General features: G+C 41.7%; 1 protein-coding gene across 1 annotated transcript in view; it reads left to right on the top strand.

The window, feature by feature from the left end:
• Positions 1-658: 658 nt before the first annotated feature.
• gmds (GDP-mannose 4,6-dehydratase) overlaps positions 659-17,644 on the top strand; it is a 158,035-nt gene continuing 141,049 nt past the window's right edge. Inside the window, exons 1-4 of the mRNA XM_035647878.2 lie at positions 659-898; positions 14,232-14,276; positions 15,535-15,622; positions 16,051-16,160. Of these exons, the coding sequence (XP_035503771.1) occupies positions 800-898; positions 14,232-14,276; positions 15,535-15,622; positions 16,051-16,160 (342 nt within the window). The 5' untranslated portion in view covers positions 659-799. The remainder of the gene's footprint in view (positions 899-14,231; positions 14,277-15,534; positions 15,623-16,050; positions 16,161-17,644) is intronic.

Below are 17,644 nucleotides of genomic sequence, written 5' to 3'. Positions count from 1 at the left end.
AGGAAATCTTAGCGGACATATGTAAAAGTACTAGAAAGGCTAAACATTGTCAAAAATAGATGAGAAAAAAAACTTATGGGATTTTATGAAAATACAGAGAGAAATATATACATACTGTATATATATATATATATATATATATATATATATATATATATGTATAAACTTTAAAAAAGAAGTAAGGACTTAAAGTAAGGAAAAAAGGTTTGGTAATATCTTATATCTATATCTTCATTAAAGTTTCTGACAAGTTGTGTGAGATAAAGCAAAGACTTAAAAAATCCAAATCCAAATCAACAAGAAAATAGAGATATTACCATAAATATTTATATACAAAAAATATATTTAATATATATGTATTAATATTTATGTTAATTTGCTTGATATATTTGCTTAAAATCATTGATTAAACATATCAATGAGGGTTTAATATTTTTCCATGGATTGTGCACTTCTCCCTCCGCCCTGCGGGTGTCGCTGTGGTGAGACAGAGCCCGCGGTCCCTTGTTTTCACACTCACCCTCTTCGCGAGGGGCCCTCCTCGGCTGCCGCCGCCGCCTTGCTCTCTTCCCATTGGCTGCCGCTGCCGCCTTGCTCTCTTTCCATTGGCTGCCACCGCCACATTGCTCTCTTCCCATTGGCTGCCGCCGCTTCCTCATTTGTCTGACGTCGTGTGATTTGGGAGCCGGTGAAGCTCCACGGTGTGAACGAACACACACACACACACACACACGGTTCGTACCGGTTCTGTCGCTCGCTTTGACACCGGACTCTTAACGACCCCCTCCGCCGGTTCGAAATGGCCCAGTGCAACCAGACTGCTGTCGCCAGCGCCGCGGCGAACGGAGCGCCGACGCAGGCGGCGAAGGTGGCTCTCATCACCGGCATCACCGGACAGGTAAACTTCACTTTACCTGTACACACGTGACGTGTCAACGACTCGTTCACAGACACGGTCGAGAAAACACGTTAGCTCTTATCCCCGAAGAACCTCGGCGGTCCTTTTTCCCTTCCTGTGGTCGTCGTGTCTTTTGAGAGAATTCGCTCCTGTTTTGAATTTGCTTGTCGCCGGTGAACACCTGCGTCAGGTGCGACGCCCCTCCCCCCCACCACCACAGGTGTAGCTCATAAAGCGTCGTGGCGAGGTTTGAAAGACCGTTTAAAACACAGAAACTTAATTGTATTAGTGAAAACAAACAAAAAAAAAATGAACACATTGGACCAGGGCTGCAACTAACGATGATTTCCAATTATCCATTAATCTGTCGTTTATTTTTTCTCTCGATTAATCGATCAGTTGTTTGCTCCATAAAATGGTGAAAAACGTGTTTCACAAACCCCCAAGATGATGTTTTGTTCGTCTACACACCAAAGATATCCAGTTCACTGTCACAGAGGAGCAAAGAAACAGATCATATTCACAATGAAGAAGCAGAAATCAGAGAATTCTGACTTTTTTTCTTCTTCACAAAAACTACTTAAACAGATTAATCAACTATCAAAATAGTCGGCGATTAATTTGGTATTTGATGACTAATCGATTAACTGTTGCAGCTCTACATTGGACTAGGTCCAGATTTTACCCTTACAATTGTGAACATTGTTGAATGACATTATAGGTTTCACTAAGTCCAATAACTGTTCTTATCTTATCAGGGTTGATCTTGTCCGGATGTGACAAGCCTGGCTCGGCTGTAGTGGTTTTTAGATCCTACCCTGGTTTGGTGTGGTCCTAACGAGGGGATCGAACAGAGTTCAGATTAAAGGATGAGCGTTTCAAGCAATAATGCAGTTTGATATCAAATGGGGCCGACAGACTCTCAATTCACATTATCATTGTGGAATTGTTTGGCAGGTTATGTTCCCACTGTTTGCACAGTGCCACGTAATCTCACAGTGCAGAACACGTTTGACTGCTGCCTGGTGTAGTAACACGTTGTCGCTCTTCCTCTTCTTCTTTTGTTTAGTGTCAAACAGCTTCTAGGTCCTTTAAGGACGATTTTACCAATGGTAGTTGTTGAGGAATGTTCGTCTGTCCTCCCCTGAGAAACTGTTAAGACGAGTCTTCTCAGGCCCCAAGCGAGGCCATCTCATCTATGGCAAGACAAAACAGTCATTGAGCAGCTGGTGTCTCACTCGAGGTGTCGTAGTCTCGGGGAGATGACGACATTACTCTAAACTAAATCCACTACAGAGACCCGGGATGGGCAGACTCTCTCGGGACGCCGAACGCTGTGAACCTGTTGATCTGTGTAGCGAACCAGAAGTCTCCTCAATATTGAGCTCTTCCAATAAATACTTCTGCTTAAGACAGCCACGGTTTCCGTCTCCCTGAATCAGCATCCACTCCATCAATTGTTCCTTTTCAGTAGTGGCGCTTTAATTTCCACCTGGCATCGGTGCAAATATTAGGAGATGTATATTTTGGTGACAAAACAGTAGTGGAATGGAATAAACAATTTTATTTTTTTTCTTTTATAATTTGATGACTGTTTGAAAATCATCACCCGTCCCTCCTTGTCAATCTTTGTTCAAGTTTGACATGTGCTTTAAATGTTCAGGGTTTTTGAAGCTCGACCTGGTCTATTGAAAATGCAATGACGGCAAAAATACGTCATCACGTCTTTTGTTCTGTGGCGTTCGAGGTGGGGTTTTTATTTCTCATTTTACTTATACGCGACCTAAAATACTGTGAAATGGCCTGAAACTGACTTAATGCCAGAAGGGAAAAGGAAACTATTGTTCCCTTCTCTTGGGATCTCGTACACAGGCCTACGCCAAGCCCACAAGGATGTGTAATAGCTTACAAATTGGCCACCTGATACCTCAATATCATCTTAATGCAGCGTTAGAAGGAAAGTACTCAAAGTAAAAGAAGCTCCCAGTGTAGAAAAACCCTGACTCAGAAAGTCATGGATTAATATATTGAAGCATTATTACTTTCTACTACTTCTCTCTGTCCAGAGGTGTTGATCCTAGAGGAGCAGGTTGCAGAATATTGTTGAGCAAGTTGAAATCCTTATCACAGTTTCGCAATTACACGTGGCAATAGGCCACAGTAATGTTGACGGTTTGTTGGCATGGCAACGAGACCAAATTTTCTGAAATAAAAACTCCATTTCAGCCAATGCACAGTGTATATTTTAATGCGGTGCCTCTAGTTCATTATTATTATTATGGTCTTCTCTGCTGCAACGACAGACTGTTTGGCCACTTTGAGGCAGCAGGAACGAGCTGAGAAGACAACACTGACAAATCATTTATTTGGAGTTATGTTTTTTTGCCCAAATTTGTCTCCACCAACTCCGGGGGGAAATGTGTATATATATATATATATATATATATATATATATATATATATATATGAATGTTTAGCAGCAATATGTTCCACGTGCTCTTTCTAGCCTTTTGCGAACTCTGCTTGTCTGCTGTCAGGTGCTGATGTTGCCTTCAGGGGAGAAATTGTAATTCAAAAACCTTGTACATTGAGATTCTTTTTTTGTTCCATCTAGTTGTCGGCCATTTTGAATCTGATCTTAACACACAGGTGGATAAGACCTTTGACTAAATAACACACAAAATCAGTAATGATAGGAATCTGACGATTGTTTTCATTATCGATTAAGCTGTTGATTATTTTTTCGATTCATCGATTAGATGTTTGGTCCATAAATGGTGAAGTGTCGATCGTGTTTCACAAACCCCCAAGATGATGTTTTGTCCACACACCAAATATATTTAGTTCACTGTCACAGAGGAGTAAGAAACCAGAACACATTCATATTTAAGCAGCTGAAATCAGAGAATTGTGACATTTCCGCCCCCCCATAGAAACTACTTGAACCGATTAATCGATTATCAAAATAGTTTGCTATTCAACTAGTAGTCAATTACTAACTGTTGCATCTCTAAAATCAGGATCATTAAGATCAGAGTGCCCAGTTTAGGGACAGCACCGTTTAATGGCATGTTGTGAAACGCCACGTCAAGGCTGAGACGCAGTGTGACGTGTCACTGAATGAATGAATGACGAAAGTATCTGAACAAATGAGGGCGTGGAGCTTATCTGGTGGAACTGGATGTTCTTGAATTGTATACTGAATTGTGACCCCACTGAAATGAGGATGGATTTAAGCATGTACGTTGTCACATACTGTACCTTATGGCTTTGTTTGCAGTGGTTTTATTGCCTGTAGCTTTGGAAGGTGTGTCAATACCTTCATGTTTCATTCATGGAATTTTCCTTTCATACAAGTTCAATGTACTTAGTTTTGATTCTTTTAATTTGTATGTGTTTATTCATCCTGTAAAGTATTTACTTTTATTTGTGAATCTTTTTAATGATTATATCTTTATAAAATTGTATTCCCCTCATACATATTTGACCCGATCCTTTAAACATCATATTTCATCGTAAGCATATTTTATTCTTCTCCTCAAACCTCGCTTGTTTTCCATCTTATATTATTTCTCACACAATTAATCTTTATTAGTGTAAAAATGCACATGAGTATTAAATATGAGGCCTTCCAATCTAATGTTTTACAATTTAATGCAACTGAATTTCCATGAAATGCTCTAGGCTGAACAAGAAGGGGAGACCACACATCAAACAATCAATCAATTTTTATTTATATAGCCGCCGAATCACAACATGCATCGCCCAAGGCCCTTCGTCGTAAGGTCGAGACCTCAGTGTCATGGAAAAGTTGACGCTGACTCGGAGACGGAGACCACGGATGTCTCAAGTAGTGCTGCAAGTAACGATTCTCTCCATAATCGATGAAACTGTCGATTATTTTCTAGATTAATCGATTAGTTGTTTGGACCATAAAATGTCCGAAAAATATAGAAAAATGTAGATGGTGTTTCCCAAAACTCTCCATAAAAACTACTTGAACCGATCAATCGTTTATCGAAATAGCTGGCGATAAATTTAGTAGTTGATAACTCATCGATAAATCGATTAACTGTTGCAGCTGTAGTCCCAAAAAGAAGAATTTCTTATAAGAGCTTAATATTAATTTCTGGTTCGTTACACAGATCAACTAATGGTCAGTGCATGGCGTCCCAAGATAATCCACCTGTCCCCCTCTGGTCCCTGTGGGTGTATTTGGCTGTCTCAGAGTAATGTCGTCTTCTCACAAACACAATGGCTGTCTCCATAGCAATGCTCTCTTTCTCTGTGCGAGTATATTTTATATTATTTACCCATATTCGTCTTGCGAGATGTAGCCCTAAACTCTGGGTCCGTGAAGAAGCTCTGTATTGTGTCAAGGCCGATTCCCTGACTCTGCTCTCTAAGGTCAACGTCTGGGGGCGTGGCCTTAATCCCAACCACAAAAGGATCCTGATGCAAATCAAAAAAAAGACTAACGGACTCACTCTGCTGCTTATTCACTGGAAAAACCAGTGTGTCAAGAAAGGCCCTGCTTTACATTTCACCCTGGAGACTGGAGCGTGGAACTCTATACAACCCTCTGTCACTGCCACGTTGCATTGCCACCAGAATATGATGTAACGCCAGTGAACCAAAACTTGACACCTGAAACCAAACTGAACAAATGGTGTAACACCCAGATTTAACACAAAGAAATGGAGACAAAAGTCGCAGAACATTACTCCCCAACCTCTGAGAATTGTAGTTGTAGGACTCACAGTTTATCACACCTGACTCGAGGCGGGACAAACGAGGGGGAGACCACTAGGGATGGCCCGATCCAATATTCCATATCGGTATAGGGGCAATATTAAATGACTAGTTCGGATATCGGAATAAATAAGAAATAAAATCCGATCCGCTACATTACAGTAAACATACCTAATAAATGCCTATATACATATCTACTAAGCCTTGAACGACATTCTGGCATTATATTTTTATGTTAATTTATTATTATTTAATTAACAGTTTACAGTTAAATTGGTCTTTTGCTTGTTTGAACGATGCTGAGGATAAAACATTCTGCCAAAAGTTCGGTGAGAAATAAAACTGCATTATTCCATAACTCAGTCATGTTATGTGTGTCTTCCATTTAGGGGATTTGATAATTAGTTTCACAGTTGAGTATGAGGTTTCAGATGGTTATGTTAAGCAGAGTGCATTACTAATATTTAATTTTACGAGTGGGGAAATGATTGTATCAGATGGGTATTGGCAAATACTCAAGGTGGCAGGATCAGTATCGGATCTGACACAAAAAAGTGTTATCGTCACATCTCTAGAGACCACAACGTCACATGATGATTAACTTAATTAAACCAAACAACCTGCTTTCAAACAAAGTGGTAGAAGGAGAGAGTTTGGTCAAGTACCACTAGATTATATAGTGCAGTCAGACCAGGTGAGCTGGATCCCCCCGACGACTAAACTCCGCCCATCAGGCTCCTGCGGGGGAAGAGGCCTGTTCACAGAGGGTTGTCCTGGTGCCCTATATTCACTGAATATATATATATATATATATATATATATATATATATATATATATATATATATATACACACACACACACACACACACACACACACACACACACGTAGTATCACTGTCCTCCTGTGGCAGTAAGTCATGTTAGGTTTCTATAGTAAAACTGCTTCTATGCACCTCAGGAAGATGAATGTTATGAAATATTTATGACTTCAACGCTTTGTAGACCTGCAGTGATTAGTCAGTTAATCAAGCAGTCAACTACTCGCAACTACTTTGGCAATTGAATAAGTGTTTTAATTATTTTTGAACCAAAAATTTTAAACATTCACTGTAGAGCCTGAACGATATGGATTTTTGGGAGCTGATACTGATACTAAGGGAGAAGTGTATATTAGGGCTTTGACTTTTGCCCAAAAATCATATTCAAAGTTCGTTTGTTCATTAATATTAATATTCAAATTATATTCGAATAACAAAGTTCGGAGTCAAAGCCCTAGTGTATATGTGTGTATATATACAGTATATGTAAGTATGTGTGTGTGTGTGTGTGTGTATATATATATATATATATATATTAAAAACAAACCAATATTGCGAATAAATGTGATTGAGGCTTGATATTTAACGTTTTAACCATGAACGTCATTATAAATCACATATACATAGAACTTTAACTTTTTATAATTATAAATGCTCACGTTTTTTGCATTGTTTGTTCTGTCAAATAGAAGATTTCATATCGGCAAACGAATGCAGATACAGATGTGCATGTGAGGGCTCATATTGGTCGATATCTTCATAATTCCGGTTCCAGAGTGGATTTGACGCTGCTTCTGTCGTGCATGATACAGAACTGAATATATAATGATATATTATAATAATAGTAATTATTATAATAATCATAAGTGTTGTTGGTTCTGCTGGTTGGACAAAATAGTTTGGGGAAAATTACTTCAGGGATTTTTCCCACCACTCTTATGTTAAGTTGTTGACAAAACGGTTAATCAAGTAATCACATTACTGACCTTAATTGTCAGAGTAATCAACCGTAAAAGAATTTGATTTATTTCTTAATCAAGTGGCCGCGACTTGAACTTGTGAAAGACATCATTGGTTCTTGTGTGTTTTGTGTGAACGTGTGTCCGTTCTGCACACGCAGAACAATATTGTCAGGTGATGATTTGCATCGGAGCAAATGAGCGGCAGCAGCAGCAGCGATGAAGCGGAGACCCTGTGAGTGTTTCATGGTTTGAGGTGAACGTGGACCGTCGGAGGTCTTGCAAAGTCGTTTTCAGCAGCGTCTCGCATTCCTTTTGTCAAGCGGCGTCTTTTCCGAAGCGTCCTTCTCTCTCCCTCCCCCCCTCACCCTCTTCAAGGAAGAGGAATAACAGTGTTAATTCATTTTTATCCTGGCGGTCATGGTGTTGCTGTTGAACACTGGGAGCCCGTGTAGCAGGCATGCATCTGGATAGACCATCTCAGAAGTCGCTAACCGGGGGCCAGCGGGGTCACAGCGATGCCATAAATCGCCTGGCTAAACTACTGTTCATAAATTTCGGTGATAGCATGTTGCTCGGTCTGAATGTGTTTGACTGCTGTCTCGGTGTGAAGTATCGGGGGGGGGTATGAGTTACAGGAGACCACCTGAGTGCCAAGAGCCGGGGCGGGGGGCTCCGCTGCTTTTTATGAGCCCGGGGGTTATGAAGAGGACAGGTTCAACCTCGGTGTTCGACTGTCAAACTTTACTTTGGCTTTGGGCTTCACACTTTCTGTCTTCATCTCCTCCGGTTGGGAAAACAACACTGCGCCCCGCGATACGACCCCCCCAACCCCCCCCGGAGCCGTTTGATGTTCATCTCTACAAGGCCTTCGTTGGCGTTCTGATCCACTCCTCTCATTCCTCCTCCCCGTCGCAAGAGTTTAGCAGCGCAGGATAGAGTCTGACTGAGAGCCAACGATAATAATCATAAAGCTAAGAATGCGTGTGTGCAAATCTCCTCTGCCGCTCGTAAGAGCAGCTAATGGCTCCGTCAAGGAGGATTCTTCTTCTTCTTCTTCTCCCTCTGAATTTCGTCTGGTGACTAGTTGGTTCATCACAAGGAAACTGTTCACAAATGGTTGTGCGGAGTTTATAGTCCGTCTCACAATGTGCTGGTGATACACCGCTTTAGAAATATTCCACCTGAGGAGACCAAATACCTACAGATTGTTTTTAGATACAACATATTCCCTGCAGGAATTGTTTTCAGATTCTTTAAATATTTGTGTCAAAAACAAAACAGTGGGAACGCGTCAGAGTAGAACTGTATGGGAAAAATAACACAATGTATTAAAATACTCAGCATATTGAATTATGACCAACATGTAAATGTCAAATCAGACAGAATCCAGGAAAACTTCTCAGATTTTGGTCAAAGTTTGTCCCGAAAATAAAACCTGGAAAAAAACGTGGCTAAGCAAGTTTGTTTAGCCCTTGATTTTTCTTTGTTCTTCTTACATTTTACACAACAGTATATCTGTTTTTATTAGACCTTATCTGGGAACTGACACTGTTGGTAAACGCCACAGTGACTTGCTTTTCCACTGTTCCACCAGCAGGGGGCACCAGACTCACAGTGCTGGAGTTAGTCCATGTACATCACAGACTTCTTCTCTTCTCCTTCTTGTCCTCCTTCTTTTCTCTTCTTCTACTCCTCCTCTTCTCTACTTATGCTTATTCTTCTCTTCTCTTATCCTTCTTCTGCTCCTCTTCTCTTCTCATCTTCTACTCCTCCTTACTTTGCTTCTTCTCTTTTACTTCTTCTGCTTCTTCTTCTTCTCCTGCTCCTGCTCATTCTTCAGCTCTTCTCTTCTCCTCCTCCTCCTCCTTCTTTTCTCTTCTCCTCCTCTTCTCTTCTTATGCTTCTGCTTCTCTTCTCTTCTCATATTCTACTCCTCATTCTGCTTCTTCTCTTTTATTCTTCTGCTTCTGCTTCTTCTTCTCTTCTCTTCTCCTGCTTCTTCTTCTCTTCTCTTCTCCTGCTTCTTCTTCTCTTCTCTTCTCCTGCTTCTTCTTCTCTTCTCTTCTCCTGCTTCTTCTACTCTTCTCTTCTCCTGCTTCTTCTACTCTTCTCTTCTCCTGCTTCTTCTACTCTTCTCCTGCTTCTTCTTCTCTTCTATGCTCCTGATTCTTCTTGTCTTTCTTTTCTTCTCTTCTCGTGCTCCTTCTTCTCTTCTCTTGTCTTGTCTTCTTCTCCTGCTTCTGCTACTCTTCTATGCTCCTGATTCTTCTTGTCTTTCTTCTCTTCTCGTGCTCCTTCTTCTCTTCTCTTCGCTTCTGCTTCTTGTTTCTCAAATATGAATATTTTTGTGTCTGATATAAAAAAATAAACAAATATAATTTTTTGTCAGACAAAAGAAGTCCTCCCGGTCTCTGGTAAATGATGATGATCGGTAATCAGCAGATCAATAATCGTTAGTCGCAGCCTGCACACAACAGAACACAGTGAGGCTGTTCATCCGAGTTAACGTGACCCCTGCTTACGTAAAACCAGAAGAAGAAACTTTACGGCATCATAAAATTGTCAGAAACATTTATTAGAGTCTGAAAGATTCTTGGCTGAACAGGTTGTTTTTAATGGGTTGGTCAGGGATTGACTCTCTCCCCCCCCCCCCAGCATTTTCTTTTCAGTGTTTGGCCTTTTTCTGCTTCCTTTTATTGTCGTAGAATGAGTTTGCATATATTGTTCATTCCACCTTTTAAAAGGTTGTCGAGATGTAGTTTAGATTATAAATAGACTTGTTTACCGCGGTGAAAAATGTTCATCCTGGTAAGTTCTTAATATTTTTCGGTCCTTTTGATAATAACTGAAGTGTGAGTCAAGATCTGTGAAGTAAGAAAACTTGGCATTGTCTGATTTCTAATCTTATTTACTTTGGCCACTGATGTTTTTATTTTCTTGCAGTTTGAATTCCTGAACAAACAGATTTAGACGTGTGTACTGATGAAACCACGCGATGGCGACGACATGTCGATGCAAATGTTGATTTCAAACTAATAATAATCGCACTTCAGTCACACGTCTGATGAGCATTAACATCCTTCAACGTCAACATCAGCTTCAGTTTTGTCCTCCGTCCTCTCACCTACTGTCCTCATCTCTTCTGCTGTTTACTCATATATTATATATTAAAATTTTTAATATTGTTGTTTAGAGACTTTTTTCACTCGTGGGATTTTAAAATTGTTGCATTTTTTAGGGAACAAACAAGATTGACTCAGATGCACCGTTTTAATTCTGTACTAAATCCAGGACTAGAGACTGTGTGGGATAATACAATATATGCCTGTAAATTATTGGCAGAAATTACATTTAAATAAGGGTTTTGTGTCTTTGTGAACCTCATACTTGAAAAGGAATAATTGATGGAGTGGATGCTGATTCAGGGAGACGGAAACCGTGGATGTCTTAAGCAGAAGTATTTATTAGAAGAGCTCAATATATATTAAGTTTTCTGGTTCGTTTACACGGATCAACAAGGTGGTCAGTGTATGGCGTCCCAAGATAAACTGCCTGGTCCCGGTCTCTGTAGTGTATTTAGTTCAGGGTAATGTCGTCATCTCCCCGTGACTATGACACCTCGAGAGAGACTTCAGCTACACGACGATTGTTGTGGCTTGCCACAGACAGGTTGACCTCGCTTGGTGCCTGAGAAGACTCGTCTTAACAGTTTCTCAGTGAAGGACAGACAAAATTCCACGACAATACTTACCCACAAATATGCACACGCACAGCTCTTACACACAATCATATTTTTCCTTTCGTCTGGAAAAACATGGATGTAGAGTAAACTGAAGTTGGATTAGTCGTTGGTGGAGGTTTACAACTGTAAATGTAGTAATTAAATCGCATATTTTTAAAGGAATTATGATGCGTTTAGAGGAGCTGAATTATTTATTGATGATGCAGACGCATATATCTAGAGTCTTACTACCCCTCCGATGATCGTGGCTATACTACAAATATTCATTGAGATTAAGAGGAGGGATTATACTTCAAAACACCAGTATGCAAATACATATATATATATATATTATTTACCGTCCTATACTTCAATTAACCCCCCCCCCCTTGTCACTGGACCGGAGCGTTGACTCATATATTCAGTGTGGCTGTAGTAGAGAGATCATATTGTGTCAAAGGCCAAAATGAGTCTTTGGGGAGTTTGTGGTATGGCATTGACCTGGCAGGTGAACGTGTGTGTGTGTGTGTGTGTGTGTGTCTGTGTGCATGCATGCGTGCGTGCCCCCTCCTCGCTCCTAGCAAGCGCCCAACTCCCCATAACAGGAAGCGTCGAGGTGAGGCCAGGGTTTATGGGCTAATACGGCCTCAAAGGAGCCTCTTGTTTTGAAACAGAGCTGCAGCTCTTCAGGCTTGTTTTCCATATTGGTCTGGCATGGAACGCTTTGACCCTGGCACAGGGGCAGGAAAACATGACACCGGGCTGGGGCTTTGAACGCCATGGGGACGGGCGAGGGGGCTGCCACTGCCCACCACCACCACCTCCCAACCACCCCCACCTCTCCGCTGGGTTAGGCAGAAACAGGTTGGGCAACCAAGTGCCAACCTGCAGATGCTTGAAAATGATCCACGTGTCAGCAGTGCTATGACATAAAATGTATAAGCAAGTCAATATTTATTATGTCTGTGGAGGACAGCAGTCGATGTTCAGCATTTAAAGAAAGTACAAATTAATTCAGAAGAGCAATAAAAAAAACATTTTGGAAACAGCAGCAGTTGGCTTAGTTCCTCTTCATGGTGTTAAACGAGAATACACAAAATAAAAGGCAGCCCTGAAATAGAGGAAGGTAATGAAGACGCGTTTCACCTTTTCTTCACCATTCTTAATCTTGGTAAAAAAGTGTTTTGGCAAAATTTCCCTTCTTACTAGATTGTCCTCTGCTTTCAGTGGCACCTCACTGTCTTCATCAGTGGATGACATCGAGCCTTTTTTCTCTCTCCTTACAATCACTTTGACTTTAACACAATAGAAAGCAGAAATGTCAATTATACAATGAGTCTTGGGTGAATTTTAGTTTTAGGGTCAGTTTCATACTGGGATGTTTACGCTTCTGCTTTCAACAACTGGGCATTTTTCTCTATGACAAGTTAATAACTAGTCAAGTTGCCATGATATGACAATTGAGATGAGATCATAGTAAGTGGCTTTTGAGTCTATTTCGAATATTTTGTCAAATCACCTTGGTAGGTTTTAGTTCATAGCAATTTCTCCACCTGCCATTGTTTTTCATTCAATACCACTCAGTATGAACATCAACTCACAATTAACATACTTGTTTGTGAAGCGAGTTTCAATTTACGTCACATCCATAATCATTTCATCAGGAGTATTTAAAGAAGAGACCACAACAACCTGATAGTTGCCACCTTCGTGGGCCTGGTTCAAGAAGTTTAACTATGTATCAGGATTAGAGCTGCAACAGTTAATTAATCGATTAGTAATCGACTACTTAATGAATCGCCAATTGTTTTGATAACAGATTAAGTAGTTTTCATGAAAATACAAGTCAAAAATTCTCTGATTTCAGCTTCTTACATGTGAATATTTTCTTAGGTTTCTTTGCTCCTCTCTGACAGTAAACTGAATATCTTTGGTGTGTGGACAAAACAAAAACATCATGTTGAGGTTTTGGGAAACACGATCGACACGTTCTCACCATTCGATGACATTTTATGAACCAAACAACTAATCGATTCATCGAGAAAATAATCAACAGATTAATCAATAATGAAAATAGTCGTTGATTTTCAGCCCTAATCAGGATCACTGCCATTTTCAACCCTGTCTCCTGCAACCCGCTGTTCCACTACCCTGCTGTGTGTCTGTCACTAGATTTTTAGTGGCATTAATCAGTGAATATTGCTTGAATGCGACTCACTCACTGTGAACAAAACTGAGAGGTGAAGTTGCTTCTCCGTTGTGGAGTGTAAAGCTTCTTTAGGTCGTTCCGTTGACTTGGTCTCTGATGTGCCAGTAACCGAGACTACGACCGTCTCTGCCCGCCGGGCTCTGAGCGCTGGATCCTGGGTTTCGTCCAACCTCCACCGCTCCTCCTTTCTTTTCTTTTTTTCGCTCCCTGCCCTCCAACCCCACTGTTGAGGAAGCGCGGGGCTGGCAGCATGCTGGCAGTGTGAGTTTGAGTGTACGTGTGTGTGTGTAAGCGTGTGTGTGTGTGCACATATGTGAGGGGGATTGAGCGATGAATGCCATGACTGGTTCGGAATTTTCCAGAGTGTTCCAGAATGTGCGGTCGGAAAGTCTGAGCAGGGAAAAAAAGACGAGGAGTAACATGGGTGAAGGGAACAAGACCTTATTGACAGGGCTCGGTCTCTCTCTCTCTCTCGCACGCACACACACACACACACGCACACACACACACTCACACACTCCTGAGCTCCTGATCCGTGTGGATGTTACACCTCATGATCTCAGTGTTCAGCGGCAGTGTGCAGGTTTCAGGAGGGTTTTCAACGCCATGAGCTTTATTTGTTTATTTGACCACTCTTATCCATGAATGTGTTATTGAAATAATATTCAGACTTACTTTCACCCTGAAGGATTGCTTGTGTTGAAGCAATGATGACATGATTTCCTTTTGCCTTTTAAAATTGGCTGATACCCTGAGACACTGCGGCACTAAACGTTAAGTGAGGATGCTTTAAAAAAAAAAAATGCTGTTGAGGTGAATGTCTTATCTTGTTGTTGTTGTGTATCTCATAACTGTCTTTTCTCTTTCCAGGATGGATCCTACCTCGCTGAGTTCCTGATCGACAAAGGCTACATGGTGAGAGAGAAACCCAGACTGCAGACTTACTGCGATCAAGATCCTCTTCCTTTGGAAGCGCGTGCGCGCGCGCACACACACACACACACACGTGTACACGTACACACACACACATACGTACACACACACACACACACACACACACGTACAAACACAGATGAATCCAGACACTCACGAATGCCAACACCGACACAGAGCAACATTCCCTTGATAAGCAGCGTCCAGTCCGTGTGTGTGGGTGGGAGAGCAGCTCCGGAGGGACCGTAACGCGACGGTCCGACTGACTCACATCTCCCCCTGATAAGACCCTTTGTGTTCTGCGTCAGGCCTGTTGACCCCCTCACCTCTTTACTCCCGAGGTCAGAACGTTAACAGGGAAATTGCTGTTATTCAACGACCGAGAGTGAGGTCACCGACTTCCACCTGCTGCACTGTGTTTTCACCAAACGAGCAGAAAGAAAGTCGGAGGTTAATAAGCTTGTTTCTGACACCCCCTGAAAAACCCTGCACATTCAACACGCACGCACGCACACACACACACGTTGCCAGTGCAGCTCACTGTTGTTTTTCCTGACAGTAGCTGCTTGACTTCACTTCCCCTTTAGCAGAAACACCTTCACCTTCATCATCAGCAGGTCTGCAGATTCACAGACAGCAGCGCAGGAAGTGGGACTGGGTCCAGACTGGGGGATGCTGATGTGTGTGGTGGGGGGGTGGGAGGACATTAAAGAGGAGTAAGTGCACAGTGAATAAAGGAAGTGAGGTCAGGGCACAGCGTCCTCCCCTTGGATCAGGTCCTGTTATCTTCCCTGAGCAGCGCTTCCTCACACACACACACACACACACACACACACACACTCCCCCTACCCCCTCAGAACACACCGTACAGATCACAGGCTGCATGAAACATTAAACTCACAACAAGCAGGAGCCATGACACACAATGTCATTGTGTCAAAACAGTGACAAGATAACAAACACTAAAAGGTAAAAAGTTGGCCGCTGTGTCACATCTGACACCTTTTGTGTTGCTGAAATGTCATTTGCCGGATATACTGTATGAAAGCCCAAATTTGCATATTTTATTCAAAATGTTAGTGTCATCTGTCAAAGTGTTTGGGGATAAAGGGTGTATTCACCACCGTGACATTTTGACGAGAGAAAATTAAGTTAATGTGAATTTTTATTTATACATAAAATAATGACTATGATATATCTAATATATATTGTTTTTAACCGTGTCTCCGTTTCCTCTCAGGTTCATGGTATCCTGCGTCATTCCAGCTCCTTCAACACTGGTCGCATTGTGCATCTGTACAAAAACCCCTGCACACACACTCCGGACAGTAAGTGTCCCGCTTACCATCCAAGGGGGTTACTGACCCTTTCTGATATTAGATATTGATCAATAAATAAAATTTCTTTTGCTTTAATGTGTTATTAAAAAATTGATTTATCACACGGTATCAGTGTCTTGGTCTCCCGGGATTATGACTGACCTCTGTTTCTTAAAGATGGACGACGCACCTTCACCTCTTCGCTGCATGAAAAAATGAAGCCAAAATATTTTGTGTACAGGCGCAACAAGAAGCACAGGCATAGTTTGTGATGGCGTGAAGCAGGAGGAGTTAATTGCTGCAGAAACACAAGAAAAGAAAATAGTGTTGGGATTCAAGCCAGTCCTGTTTTTGCTTGTTAATTCATCATCATTGAATGTGTGTGTGTGTGTGTGTGTGTGTGTGTGTGTGTGTGTGTCTTTCCCTCTCTCCATCAGAGATGAGGCTGCATTACGGCGACCTGACCGACAGCACGTGTCTGGTGAAGATCATCAACGAGGTGAAGCCGACGGAGATCTACAACCTGGGCGCTCAGAGCCACGTCAAGGTACTGTGATCCGTGATCCCGCAGCGTGTTCTTTAGTCGCCGTGTTTCCTCCAAATCCAAAAAACACCGCTCTTCATTTTCCCTGGCATCACCGCACACGGGGCTTGTTTTGAAGAGGGAGACAGAGGAAAAGAGACGATAACAGTCGTGATAACACATTCCAACAACACACTGTAATCGTAGTGAATTTGAAACCACACCAGAGGGGTATGAATGAAGTTGTGTGTAACTTGGAAACTAAAAACTAGTCTCAGTCTTATGACACAGAGAACTTTCCCCCATGATGCACGGATTTCTGGTGAAATCTGACAGAATGACGGAAGAAGTAAAATCAGATGCTGACAGAGGTTTCTAACCTTGTCATCATAACTGTTAATAAAAACATTTATTTTCATTTCCATGGAGGTATCTCTGTCATCACATACTGTTTTTGAGGAGTTGCCTGTTTTGACACTTCTTTCTTATTCAAGGACATAAAAAAATGCAATATTTGACATTTGGTTGTTTTAAGAGCAGCTTTTTGAAGAACTTTTATATTAACACAATCGCTTTCATGGAATTCATAGCAACAACTGGTCCCATTGTGCCAAACCAACGTTTATTCTTCTTTCAGTTATGGTTTTGGTCTTGAGATGTTTCAACTTCCTTCAGCGGCTCCTCCTCTCGAACGTTGTCTGTTGGGTGCTGGGTGGGCGGTGTTCACATCCCATCTAGTCATTTGGTTCACGCTCAGAGATGAAAAGTATGGATTTTTGGAGCGATAAAAATGATTGCCAAGTATCTTACATCAAAGTTTCCTGTCTAAATGTGGCCAGGGACTTCGTGAAAAGAAAAAGAAGTTTTAAAAATTGTCTTAACTCCTTCTTTCTTTTACTGTACTTGGTGTTTTCACTACTGTTGCAACCAAATATCCGGTAAACGAGTAAAGACTCGTCATCTAAGAGAAATTTCCTCATGATCTCAATCTTAATTTGCTCGGCGAACACTGTCAGCTGTGTGTAAACGGTTAAAACGATGACTTGACTTGACTGATTTCTGGGAAGTGAAGCAGCTCTTGTGCGGAGGATGCCGGCGCTGATGGGACAGGAAGTAATGTTTTCTTGGATGGGTTGGGGTCTGTGCCACAATGTCCCTTTTGTCTCAGAGCTCTGCGGTGATCCCAGGAGATCCCGCGGTGCCGCCCCCCCTCCTCCTCCTCCTCCAAACTGGGATCTGACACACAGTCTCCAGGCAGCGCTGATCCTCCTTCGCCATGGTGGTTTGTGTTCGGGGAAATGGAGCCAAGAGCTTAAGTCAGATCACAGATAATAAGGCCATTTGTAATGTGAACATGAGACGCCGCTTTTCAATAGTAGCGGTTCCTCGACAAAGCCCATCCGTTTTTTTGGGGACGAGATTGAAATCATTTTTATTATTTGGTTTTCACTGAGTTTTATTCTAATATTAGAAAGCCTGAGTGAAGCAGGGCAGCTTCCACATCACTG

Source organism: Scophthalmus maximus, chromosome 13 (assembly GCF_022379125.1).
Source record: "Scophthalmus maximus strain ysfricsl-2021 chromosome 13, ASM2237912v1, whole genome shotgun sequence".
In the NCBI taxonomy this organism is placed as follows: Eukaryota; Metazoa; Chordata; class Actinopteri; order Pleuronectiformes; family Scophthalmidae; genus Scophthalmus; species Scophthalmus maximus.
Note: the sequence above shows the minus strand (reverse complement) of the source record. Positions and strands in the feature narration are given on the sequence as shown.